Source organism: Bufo bufo, chromosome 3 (assembly GCF_905171765.1).
Source record: "Bufo bufo chromosome 3, aBufBuf1.1, whole genome shotgun sequence".
Classification (NCBI taxonomy): Eukaryota; Metazoa; Chordata; class Amphibia; order Anura; family Bufonidae; genus Bufo; species Bufo bufo.
In genome coordinates, this window is record NC_053391.1 from 210,429,130 (window position 1) to 210,443,059 (window position 13,930).

General features: G+C 43.5%; 1 protein-coding gene across 6 annotated transcripts in view; it reads left to right on the forward strand.

The window, feature by feature from the left end:
- The window catches only part of MAGI3 (membrane associated guanylate kinase, WW and PDZ domain containing 3), a 345,070-nt gene that overhangs the window by 290,444 nt on the left and 40,696 nt on the right, over window positions 1–13,930 (forward strand). For all 6 annotated transcript variants that reach the window (XM_040423894.1, XM_040423896.1, XM_040423898.1 and 3 more), the window contains 2 exons: window positions 689–881; window positions 5,653–5,844. In XM_040423894.1, the coding sequence (XP_040279828.1) occupies window positions 689–881; window positions 5,653–5,844 (385 nt within the window). The remainder of the gene's footprint in view (window positions 1–688; window positions 882–5,652; window positions 5,845–13,930) is intronic.

Here is a 13,930-nt window from a genome sequence, read left to right on the forward strand (position 1 = left end):
GAATGGTCGTGTACATGTAGCCTAATTCTGTTACTGCAATTCATGTTCTCTTAATTGAATATAAAAATCGCATACAGTAATTAAGTGCTGGCCTATCCTCAAGATAGGCCATCGCTAGCTGATCGGTGGGGCTCAGGCAACCCTGTCGATCAACTGTTCTGTTGAGCTTTGTTTTCGTCTGAGCTACAGAGCACCATCAACATTGTAGTGGACACCGCTGATCACTGCAGCGCCGCCCCCACGGACTTCAATCAGGGTATCACTGCATTGACAGCCCTGTCCACTCCAATGTTGACGGTGCAGTGTACCTTCAAAGCCAACTTCCGCCAATAGAGCTATACAAAGTAGCTGATCGACCTCTGCTGATCAGCTAGTAATGGCCTGTCCTGAAGATAAAAGTTTTAAAAAGCTAGACAACCCCTTTAAATCCATTTTGTGTAATTTGTATAAAAAAAAACTTTATTAGCACAAAATTTTATTTCTACTTATCTATTTTGTATGGTGCTGTAGGGAGAGACAGGGTCCTAGCTTGTGTCTCCAGTCCATTTGTTTTTTTGAACAGGCCTCATGGGGATTTTCCTTAGGCAAAGATTGTGCCTTGTCTGGTTGCCTTATGCTTTTATATACTTTTATATGTTTTATGTATTATACTTTAAAGACTAAAACATGCTTTCTTATTTGTCTGCAGATTTACATTGGAGCCATTATTCCTTTAGGAGCTGCTGAGAAAGATGGCCGCCTCCGTGCTGCTGATGAACTAATCTGTATCGATGGTGTACCTGTGAAGGGAAAATCCCACAAGCAGGTCTTAGATTTAATGACCACTGCCGCTCGAAATGGTCATGTGCTGCTTACAGTGAGAAGGCAGTTATTCTTCACAGGTAGGTGAAAGTTTGAATGAGAAATTTCCTTGAAGAGAGACTTTAAAAAACAAAAGTCATACCCCACTCGCTCCCCTGTTCCAACACTTACCAGGCCCGTGATGGTCTCTGCTTCCTGGTCCTGTCTCAGCATGCAAGTAAGGAATGTCTGCTCAGCCAATCACTGGTCACAGCCCTGACCTGCCTCAGCCATTGATTGGCTGATCAAGCATCTCCGGACATTTTCTGCTTGTTGGGCTTGGACCAGTAAGTAGAGACCAGCTGGCACCCAGTAAGCAGTGCGGGACTGGTGAGTGTGGGTATTGCTTCTTTTTTTTCCTCTCTTAGGTCTTTCCCAATAATATTTACCCCATGGGCAAGCCCTTTAAAGGGGGTTTCCAGTAATAATTACATTTTATCTGATGCCTGCAGCCTGAAATAGAAGATCCATACTTACCCGTTCCCCGCCGTTTCGGCCCTCCGTGCTGCTTCTGCTGTCTCCATCTTCTGGTCCCTGCACTGTTTACATCATGCGGTGAAAATTGGCTTATTGATGCACTACCCACCAGATCTTCAACGTTCAGCACCTCCTTCCACTCCTTCTTTCCCATAAACTGAGAATGCCATGCAGGATGCAATTTCCACGCCTGTGCAGTTGCTTCAGTATCAGGACATGCGCAGAGCTTCAGCTTTCTAAACATCACAGATGCCTACTGATGGTATCATTGTGAACCCGGACTGGAGATGATGCTTTGCACGGAATTGTTGCCTAAAGTTATAGGGAGGATCATGACATAAGTATATTCCCCTCTCCTCTCATGCCTCTCACACTGGTGCGAACACTGATAGGTCCTAGTGCTTGGCCCTGTCCATCAAGGAGTGGCAGAAGCAGTAGGGCACTGACGATCTGGTGCCCCAAGGTACTCCTCTGGTACTGGCACCAATATGCTAATGCTCGGTAGAGGCAGCAGCACATACTTCACATGTTATTTTAACATTGTCCGTTGCCAACCTTTGCTTGTTCTCTCATAAGTTACAATCACCATTTCTCCTTACTTACATTTTAGCGATCTCCGTACAGGCTTTTGTTTTATCTGTGACCAACGTTTCTGTGCATAGCTCTCAATGTGACCTTTTGGCGTTGCACCCAGCAGTAAGCCATTTGAGGAATGCTCGAGAACCGCTCAATAAAAGGCTCCATGATGCATCGTTCCTGGCTGGCATACGTTTTAGGGCTTCTTAGATTAAATCAATGCTGCGAGTTTTCCAACCCTCATATTCTGAACAGCATGTCTGCTGTTGGGAAATTATTTTTCCCAGTAGGGACCTAAAGGTGTCGTCTCCGATACTTTGCAAAAGACAGAACATTTTAGAAAACATCAGTGTAATTATCTCCCATAAACAAATGGGAAGCTCTAGAAAAGACATTCTCTGCTGTTTATTAAGAAACATACATCTCTGTGTTATCGGCGGAAAAAAAATGGCTACCGCTTGCTGTCCAATTACATTTAGTAAGTACATTTGTGCTGAAAAATTCCCCAAACAACCTGACCCATAAATGGAAGTATACGACCAAGGCACAACGCATTTTGGTATGTTATCTGACATTTAGCATATAGTCTAATGGAGGAGATTGATAGGACAGTACCGATCTAAGCCCAGCTTTACGTAAGACTGTTATCCTGGGAGCAAGTGTCGATCGGCCATGTTAACGGCATACACTTATAGGAAATCTCGTAGGAAGCAAGGGATTGGGCATGTTGAAACCCAACTCTTTTCACTGATGGTAGGAATTTAGGGACTGTCATGATGCCCCATTCATCTTACATTAGCCAGTCTCGCCGAAATCTACGAGTTCTGTCAATTGTAATCCATCACGTATGACTATCTTAAATTTTGTCATTGGATTACTGTGCAGTGCCTCGTGTAAAAATGACACTTCCCACTATGCATGTCATTTGCATTACAGAGAAAGATAAGACTTCCATTATAAATCTAGAGGCAGATACCATTAATAGGTGACGGTCACATTTCAGCGCTCCCTCTCCTCTTCCTCTACATGTCACAGAGCATGCCCAGAACATGCTAGTTCATAGGAGCCAATAGTTTGATTTCTTGTGTCCATGCCTTCTTTGTGCTTTCTGCATCCATGTGTCTGTTCCTCAACTTGTCCACAAAGCGGGGACCACGGACATATTGTAGTCAATGGGTATGCAACAGATTGTGGCATGCACACGGACCGCTTACATATTTTGCAGATCCGCAGTTTGCGGACTGCCAAACTGACACGGTCAGGGGCATGAGGCCTTAGAAGAAGAGTATGTTTCAGTATAGACACAGCAAGAATGATAACCATACCAAAGCACAGGCCTAGCTTGCTTACTGTGAATATGAACCGGTGTGAAATGTCTGTTGAGTATATACTGGCCTGCGCAGAAGATGCATTAAATGTTGTAAGTGAAGGGGATGTGTCATCAGAAAATGATCCATTCTTTAAATCACATTTTTAGGTTCAACATTTTTTAATTGAAAAAAAAAACTTTTTTTTTTTTTTTTTTGGATCTATTTTCTTACATTTTCCATACATTTTCTATATCATTATATTTAATTTATTTTGCTCCGGCCCAAAATATGTGAAGATTTCCACATGGACCATAGACACAATGGACAGAAGCTGACCGCATTGATTTCTATAGAAGAGTTTTTCTACGCATGCTCTGTGACCTGTGCAGAGGTCAGGAGAGGATAGATGAGCTTTGATACCACCTGTTGTGAATGGTGGATCTTGTGTTATCTATACCGAGGTGATATCTGCCATTGTAATCCTGTCTGGTGATAATGTGATGGCTACTAAAAAGTTAGCTATAAGAACAGGAAGTAGTGTGAAAACGGCATGATTTTAAATATACAGGGTGGGCCATTTATATGAATACACCTTAATAAAATGGTAATGGTTGGTGATATTAACTTCCTGTTTGTGGCACATTAGTATATGTGAGGGGGAAACTTTTCAAGATGGGTGGTGACCATGGCGGCCATTTTGAAGTCGGACATTTTGAATCCAACTTTTGTTTTTTCAATAGGAAGATGGTCATGTGACACATCAAACTTATTGGGAATTTCACAAGAAAAACAATGGTGTGCTTGGTTTTAACGTAACTTTATTCTTTCATGAGTTATTTACAAGTTTCTGACCACTTATAAAATGTGTTCAATGTGCTGCCCATTGTGTTGGATTGTCAATGTAACCCTCTTCTCCCACTCTTCACACACTGATAGCAACACCGCAGGAGAAATGCTAGCACAGGCTTCCAGTATCCGTAGTTTCAGGTGCTGCACATCTTGTATCTTCACAGATAGTGAAGATACAAAGATAGTGGGGCCATTCTTCATCAATGGAAACCTCAAGGCCACTGGATATGCGAAATTGCTACATGATGATGTGTTTCCCTCTTTATGCACTGAAGCTGGCACGTTCCCTGAGTTTTTCCAGCAAGATGGTGCACCACCACATTATGGGTGTCAGGTCCGAGCATTCCTAGATAAACAGTTTCCTGGAAAGTGGATTGGTCGTCGTGGGCCAGTTGAATGGCCCCCAAGGTCTCCCGAACCCCCTTAGACTTTTATCTTTGGGGTCATCTGAAGGCAATTGTCTATGCTGTGAAGATACAAGATATGCAGCACCTGAAACTACGGATACTGGAAGCCTGTGCTAGCAATTTTTTTCCTGCGGTGTTGCTATCAGTGTGTGAAGAGTGGGAGAAGAGGGTTGCATTGACAATCCAACACAATGGGCAGCACATTGAACACATTTTATAAGTGGTCAGAAACTTGTAAATAACTCATGAAAGAATAAAGTTACGTTAAAACCAAGCACACTATTGTTTTTCTTGTGAAATTCCCAATAAGTTTGATGTGTCACATGACCCTCTTCCTATTGAAAAAGCAAAAGTTGGATTCAAAATGGCCGACTTCAAAATGGCCACCATGGTCACCACACATCTTGAAAAGTTTCCCCCCTCACATATACTAATGTGCCAGAAACAGGAAGTTAATATCACCAACCATTCCCATTTTATTAAGGTGTATCCATATAAATGGCCCACCCTGTATATATTTTATAAATATAAAATGTGACATGGCAAAAATTACCAAAAATTCTAAAAAAATATGTTGAACATAAAACGTGATTTAAACAATGGCACCCTAGTTCCTCCTTTACAATTCCTGGAAGTTATAGGAGCTATCCTTCCTTATGAAAGGCTAAACAGTAATATAATGCCTTGCATTCTGCAGTATTAATATATAGCATTCTTATAGCCCACAGGGGTATTTCCAATACCAGAATCAATGAGCATTCAATGTAATGAGGTCAGATTGGGCTTTAGTGTCCTCTGTGTCTCCTCAGGGCATGGAAGGAATGTGTAATCACCACTCGTTGCTGTGACTTCCATGATGATGATGATGGTGCGGTGAGCGGATGCACTGATAGGAGGATACAGTAAAGCTCCATGGTCACCTTCCCGTAGATGCAGACAGTGCCAGGCAGAATAGGAATTAATTCCTTGCAGACGATAAGAGAGGGAAGACTAGGCTGTGTGCTTTTCACATAGTATTATATCATGCATTCACTCATTTGACAAGCAGCTAAATACTTGGGGGGTCTCAGTGTGTTTTATTCAAGCTGAATGCCGTTCAGGGCACAAAAATTCACCAAAAACAATCTAAAAATAAATAAATAAAACATTTACTGTATGTCCATAAATGACATATTTTCATGTTTATTTCACAGACAAACAGCAAGAAGAGGAGGACGCACAAAACCCTCCTACTATCCTCAATGGCTCACCCAGGTTAAACCGAATTGAAGTGACTAGTGTTCCCAAACCACCCGCAGAGGCTTATGATGTCATCTTACAGCGGAAGGAGAATGAAGGCTTTGGATTTGTCATTTTGACCTCTAAGAATAAACCGCCACCAGGAGGTGAGACATTTCAATTTGGATTTCCATACTTAACTTGTTTTTCATTGTGAGGACCCAGGCATAAGTGTTCCATGTGCTTTTCTGTCACAAAGGGGTATTTTTTAACTCAATATTCATAGATAACATTTTTTTTTCTTTTTCATGTTGGCAGCACTATGCCATTGAAATATTGCCCTTCTGTAGCAATCAGCACCGAGAGATAAAACTATATATATAGGTAATCCATAGTTTACTGCTGTGGTAAAGAAAAATGTTTCCTGTTAGTATAATAGTAGATTGGTAGTATTAGGATAACTGTATGACAGCTTTATTGTTCTCCTGATAGGCCTAAATAAAGATGCCCAAAAAGACCGTTGCACTTATTAGCAAATGGTGTCTTGATGTAATTGAGTCCCTAATTTCCCTTCCTACTCTGGTCACAATCCCTTTGATGTCTAGAATTGGGATGGGGTATGTTAGAGAGTTGCATCCTGTCTCTGATTATCATAGGGGACATCAGTAGCCAACTATTAGCATAGGATTATCAACTCCTTTTGCTGGTGCCTCCTCTCGCAGACCTTTTGATTTCTAGACCTTTTTTCACTGCAGTCTAATAACCTTTGGCTGCGGTGGTTACTTTGTACATTATATCCCGTGAAGAGTCGACACCGACAGAAACGTGCCGCGCCGGGATGTCATTAGGAGCTCAATAAGGTGTTTATTAGCATTTAGAACCAGGGACTAGGTCCGAGCAGGGACAGGTGTCTGGACGGTGTCACCCCTTTCGGGGCGGGTGCTCTGTATAGACAGGTAGGACTGTAATAGACCCCTTCCCCTCAAGTAGGGCGTAATAGAGCCCAATAGGGTTCAGAGCTCCTCCATCTGCACAGACCCCGTCCTATACCCCTGACTTGTTCACATCATATGTCCATCCTCCGGAATTGCCATCGCTGATACCTCCAGGAGAATCTGGTCCCACTACATGTATTGGTTCTGGTAAGACTGCTCGCACCTATCCCTAGGTGGAGCAGGATATATTTACTCTACTTCTCTACCAGTGTTGGGGCACCAGTCTTGGACCCTCAATTTTTATTATTGATGCATCACACAGTGATTTTGTTTTCTTAATATATAATCAGTAAAAGTTATGTTTTAACCACTTCAGCCCCCAGTGCTTAAACACCCTGAAAGACCAGGCCACTTTTTACACTTCTGACCTACACTACTTTCACCGTTTATTGCTCGGTCATGCAACTTACCACCCAAATGAATTTTACCTCCTTTTCTTCTCACTAATAGAGCTTTCATTTGGTGGTATTTCATTGCTGCTGACATTTTTACTTTTTTTGTTATTAATCGAAATTTAACGATTTTTTTGCAAAAAAATGACATTTTTCACTTTCAGTTGTAAAATTTTGCAAAAAAAACGAGATCCATATAGAAATTTTGCTCTAAATTTATAGTTCTACATGTCTTTGATAAAAAAAAAATGTTTGGGTAAAAAAAAAATGGTTTGGGTAAAAGTTATAGCGTTTACAAACTATGGTACAAAAATGTGAATTTCCGCTTTTTGAAGCAGCTCTGACTTTCTGAGCACCTGTCATGTTTCCTGAGGTTCTACAATGCCCAGACAGTACAAACACCCCACAAATGACCCCATTTCGGAAAGTACACACCCTAAGGTATTCGCTGATGGGCATAGTGAGTTCATCGAACTTTTTATTTTTTGTCACAAGTTAGCGGAAAATGATGATTTTTATTTTTTTTTTTTCTTACAAAGTCTCATATTCCACTAACTTGTGACAAAAAATAAAAACTTCTATGAACTCACTATGCCCATCACGAAATACCTTGGGGTCTCTTCTTTCCAAAATGGGGTCACTTGTGGGGTAGTTATACTGCCCTGGCATTCTAGGGGCCCAAATGTGTGGTAAGGAGTTTGAAATCAAATTCTGAAAAAAATGACCTGTCAAATCCGAAAGGTGCTCTTTGGAATATGGGCCCCTTTGCCCACCTAGGCTGCAAAAAAGTGTCACACATCTGGTATCTCCGTACTCAGGAGAAGGTGGGGAATGTGTTTTGGGGTGTCATTTTATATATACCCATGCTGGGTGAGAGAAATATCTTGGCAAAAGACAACTTTTCCCATTTTTTTATACAAAGTTGGCATTTGACCAAGATATTTATCTCACCCAGCATGGGTATATATAAAATGACACCCCAAAACACATTCCCCACCTTCTCCTGAGTACGGAGATACCAGATGTGTGACACTTTTTTGCAGCCTAGATGGGCAAAGGGGCCCATATTCCAAAGAGCACCTTTCGGATTTGACAGGTCATTTTTTTCAGAATTTGATTTCAAACTCCTTACCACACATTTGGGCCCCTAGAATGCCAGGGCAGTATAACTACCCCACAAGTGACCCCATTTTGGAAAGAAGACACCCCAAGGTATTCCGTGAGGGGCATGGCGAGTTCCTAGAATTTTTTATTTTTTGTCACAAGTTAGTGGAAAATGATGATTTTTTTTTTTTTTTTTTTTTTTCATACAAAGTCTCATATTCCACTAACTTGTGACAAAAAATAAAAACTTCCATGAACTCACTATGCCCATCAGCGAATACCTTGGGGTCTCTTCTTTCCAAAATGGGGTCACTTGTGGGGTAGTTATACTGCCCTGGCATTCTAGGGGCCCAAATGTGTGGTAAGGAGTTTGAAATCAAATTCAGTAAAAAATGACCTATGAAATCCAAAAGGTGCTCTTTGGAATGTGGGCCCCTTTGCCCACCTAGGCTGCAAAAAAGTGTCACACATCTGGTATCCCCGTACTCAGGAGAAGTTGAGGAATGTGTTTTAGGGTGTCTTTTTACATATACCCATGCTGGGTGAGATAAATATCTTGGTCAAATGCCAACTTTGTATAAAAAAATGGGAAAAGTTGTCTTTTGCCAAGATATTTCTCTCACCCAGCATGGGTATATGTAAAATGACACCCCAAAACACATTCCCCACCTTCTCCTGAGTACGGAGATACCAGATGTGTGACACTTTTTTTCAGCCTAGGTGGGCAAAGGGGCCCATATTCCAAAGAGCACCTTTCGGATTTGACAGGTCATTTTTTTCAGAATTTGATTTCAAACTCCTTACCACACATTTGGGCCCCTAGAATGCCAGGGCAGTATAACTACCCCACAAGTGACCCCATTTTGGAAAGAAGAGACCCCAAGGTATTCGCTGATGGGCATAGTGAGTTCATGGAAATTTTTATTTTTTGTCACAAGTTAGTGGAATATGAGACTTTGTATGAAAAAAAAAAAAAAAAAAATCATCATTTTCCACTAACTTGTGACAAAAAATAAAAAATTCTAGGAACTTGCCATGCCCCTCACGGAATACCTTGGGGTGTCTTCTTTCCAAAATGGGGTCACTTGTGGGGTAGTTATACTGCCCTGGCATTTTCCAGGGGCCCTAATGTCTGGTAAGTAGGTAAATGACCTGTGAAATCCGAAAGGTGCTCTTTGGAATGTGGGCCCCTTTGCCCACCTAGGCTGCAAAAAAGTGTCACACATCTGGTATCTCCGTACTCAGGAGAAGGTGGGGAATGTGTTTTGGGGTGTCATTTTACATATACCCATGCTGGGTGAGAGAAATATCTTGGCAAAAGACAACTTTTCCCATTTTTTTTATACAAAGTTGGCATTTGACCAAGATATTTATCTCACCCAGCATGGGTATATGTAAAATGACACCCCAAAACATATTCCCCAACTTCTGCTGAATACGGAGATACCACATGTGTGACACTTTTTTGCAGCCTAGGTGGGCAAAGGTGCCCAAATTCCTTTTAGGAGGGCATTTTTAGACATTTGGATACCAGACTACTTCTCACGCTTTGGGGCCCCTAAAATGCCAGGGCAGTATAAATACCCCACATGTGACCCCATTTTGGAAAGAAGACACCCCAAGGTATTCAATGAGGGGCATGGCGAGTTCATTGAAAAAAAAAATTTTGGCACAAGTTAGCGGAAATAGATTTTTTTGATTTTGTTCTCACAAAGTCTCCCTTTCCGCTAACTTGGGACAAAAATTTCAATCTTTCATGGACTCAATATGCCCCTCAGCGAATACCTTGGGGTGTCTTCTTTCCAAAATGGTGTTATTTGTGGGGTGTTTGTACTGCCCTGGCATTTGAGGGTCTCCGCAATCATTACATGTATGCCCAGCATTAGGAGTTTCTGCTATTCTCCTTATATTGAGCATACGGGTAATGAGATTTTTTTTTTCCGTTCAGCCTCTGGGCTGAAAGAAAAAAATGAACGGCACAGATTTCTTCATTCGCATCGATCAATGTGGATGAAAAAATCTCTGCCAAAAAAAGAAAAAGGAGGGGAAAGGCGTCTGCCAGGACATAGGAGCTCCGCCCAACATCCATACCCACTTCAGCTCGTATGCCCTGGCAAACCAGATTTCTCCATTCACATCAATCGATGTGGATGAATAAATCATTGCCGGGATTTTTTTTTTTATATATACAAAGTGTTTGCCAAAGTATATGAACACCGCCACCTCCTCAGCTCATATGCCTCGGCAAACGTATCTTTTACTGCAGAGGAGAAATCTCGTCTTGCAGCGCCGCATACACCGACTTGCGTGTAATCTGACAGCAGCGCAATGCTTCTGTCCGAATGCACATCAGTGCTGCAGCTAGTCGATCGGTTGGTCCACCTGAAAGGTAAAAAAAACAAAACAAAAAAGAAAAAACCAGGCCGCAAAGCAATAACTTTATTAACTGTTGAACAGAACATAGAAACTTTTTTTAAACTTTTTTAACTGAACATTTAACTTTTTTACTTACCGGTATTTTTTTTTTTGTTTAGTTTTTTTTACCTTTTATAGAACAAACCTCTCCTTCCCCATGGGACAATGTGCAAAGCGCAAATCGCCCAAAGATGTGGCGAAGTACGTTATGCACTTTATCCCAGGTGAAAGGAGAGGTTTGCAGCAGCTGTGAGTGAATGGGCCCTAATAGCCCTGTGTGCCTGTCCTGGTGAGATGTGATCCCTATGCTAGGTGTACCTGTGTGTGGTACTTCCGGAAACACTCTCCATAGCATAGGGCAGGGTGGTCAGCACAGTCAGGACAGAAATAGCGGGTGTCACGCCTTATTCCACTCCTGCTACAGACACGACATCTTTTTCGGGGTGACGGTTGGGTTGAGGTACCAGGAACGACACTGGGGAAATGTCGCTCGTGTAGACGGCTAACTACACTGGTGGATGGGGCCACGGAACCTCCTGGGTAAAGGAGGTTCTCGATGATCTCTTCCTGGAATTTGAGGAAGGATCCTGTTCTCCCAGCCTTACTGTAGAGAACAAAACTATTGTAGAGCGCCAATTGAATTAAATATACAGACACCTTCTTATACCAGCGTCTAGTTCTGCGGGAAACTAAATACGGAGACAACATCTGGTCATTGAAGTCCACCCCTCCCATGAGCGCATTATAGTCGTGGACACAGAGGGGCTTTTCAATGACACGGGTTGCTCGCTCAATTTGGATTGTCGTGTCTGCGTGAATGGAGGAGAGCATGTAAACGTCACGCTTGTCTCTCCATTTCACCGCGAGCAGTTCTTCGTTACACAAGGCAGCCCTCTGCCCCCTTGCAAGACGGGTGGTTACAAGCCGTTGGGGGAAGCCCACGCGACTAGTTCGCGCGGTGCCACAGGCGCAAATCCGTTCTATAAACAAATGCCTAAAGAGGGCCACACTTGTGTAGAAATTGTCCACATAAAGATGGTACCCCTTGCCGAATAAGGGTGACACCAAGTCCCAGACTGTCTTCCCACTGCTCCACAGGTAGTCAGGGCAACCGACCGGCTCCAGGGTCTGATCTTTTCCCTCATAGATCCGAAATTTGTGGGTATAGCCTGTGGCCCTTTCACAGAGCTTATACAATTTGACCCCATACCGGGCACGCTTGCTTGGGATGTATTGTTTGAAGCCAAGGCGCCCGGTAAAATGTATTAGGGACTCGTCTACGCAGATGTTTTGCTCAGGGGTATACAAATCTGCAAATTTCAGGTTGAAATGGTCTATGAGGGGCCGAATTTTGTGGAGCCGGTCAAAAGCAGGGTGGCCTCTGGGACGGGAGGTGGTATTGTCGCTAAAATGCAGAAAACGTAGGATGGTCTCAAATCGTGTCCTGGACATAGCAGCAGAGAACATGGGCATGTGATGAATTGGGTGCGTTGACCAATATGACCGCAATTCATGCTTTTTTGTCAGGCCCATGTTGAGGAGAAGGCCCAAAAAAATTTTAAGTTCGGAAACTTGGACTGGTTTCCACCGGAAAGGCTGGGCATAATAGCTTCCCGGGTTAGCGGTTATAAATTGTGTGGCATATTGGTTGGTCTCTGCCACGACTAAGTCCAAGAGCTCCGCAGTCAAGAACAGCTCAAAAAATCCCAGGGCCGAACCGATTTGAGCCGTCTCAACCCGAACTCCAGACTGGGCGGTGAAAGGGGGAACTACTGGTGCGGCTGAAGTTGGTGACTGCCAATCAGGATTTGCCAGCACCTCAGGGACTCTAGGGGCTCTACGGGCCTGTCTTTGCGGTGGCTGCGACGGGGTAACTATTGCACGTGCCACCGTACCAGCTTCAACTGCCCTTCTGGTGCTCGCTACTTCACCATGTTGTACGGCAGTGCTGGTACTAGGTCCAGGAAGGGCTGCGCTGCTGGTGTATGCCTCACCACGTGATCCGGCAGCGACAGCCCCACTCTGCTGCTCTTGAAGCGGATCCTGCGTAACCTGTGGTCTAGCGACATGGGGCCGGGTACGCCTGGTGCTGCCAGGGACCTCCACCTCCTCGTCCGAACTTTGGGTCAGAGAGCCACTGCTTTCCACAGGTTCATATTCTGACCCGCTAGATTCGTCAGATGAGGGTTCCCACTCCTCATCCGACTGGGTCAGAATCCTGTAGGCCTCTTCAGAAGAATACCCCCTGTTTGACATTTTGGACTACTAAATTTAGGGGTATTCCCTGAGACTACCCAAGAAAAAAAGCAAACCTGTCTTACAAAGGGGAGGCTAGCGAAGTACCGGAGGCTGCTGCGGTTGATAAAAAATATCAAAACTGATTTTTTTATCGCCGCAGTGCGTGTAAAATGAATGTGCAGTGATCAAAAAATAATAATTTTTTGTCACTGCGGTGGGGCGGGCGTGGGTGAACGCACGTGTGGGCGACCGATCAGGCCTGATCGGGCAAACACTGCGTTTTGGGTGGAGGGCAAACTAAAGTGACACTAATACTATTATAGATCTGACCGTGATCAGTTTTGATCACTTACAGATACTATAAAAGTACAAATGCTGATTAGCGATACGCTAAACAGCGAATAAAAGTGATTGCGGTGCGGTGGGGTGGGCGCTAACTGACGCTAACTACCTAACCAAGGGGCCTAAACTATCCCTAAAACCTAACAGCCAATACCAGTGAAAAAAAAAAAGTGACAGTTTACACTGATCACTTTTTTTCCTTTCACTAGTGATTGACAGGGGCGATCAAAGGGGTGATCAAAGGGTTAATTGGGGTGCAGGTGGGTGATCTGGGGCTAAGGTGTAGTGTTGGTGCTACTCACAGTTCAGTCTGCTCCTGTGCTGGATCCAACCGACGAAAAGGACCAGCACAGGAGCAGACAAGCCATATAACAGATCATATTTACTAATATGATCTGTTATATGACTTTGGATTGGATTTTTTGAAAATCGCCAGCCTGCTAGCCAATGATCGTTGCTGGCAGGCTGGTGACGAAATACTTCTTTTAATTTTGCCGGCCCGCGATGCGCATGCGCGGGCCGGCTTTGAGCGAAATCTCGTGTCTCGCGAGATGACGCGTATATGCGTGACTCTGCGCAGCGCTGCCACCTCCGGAACGCAATCCTGCGTTAGGCGGTCCGGAGGTGGTTAAAGGGAACCTGTCACCAGGATTTTGTGTATAGAGCTGAGGACATGGGTTGCTAGATGGCCGCTAGCACATCCGCAATACCCAGTCCCCATAGCTCTGTGTGCTTTTATTGTGTAAAAAAAAAACGATTTTATACAT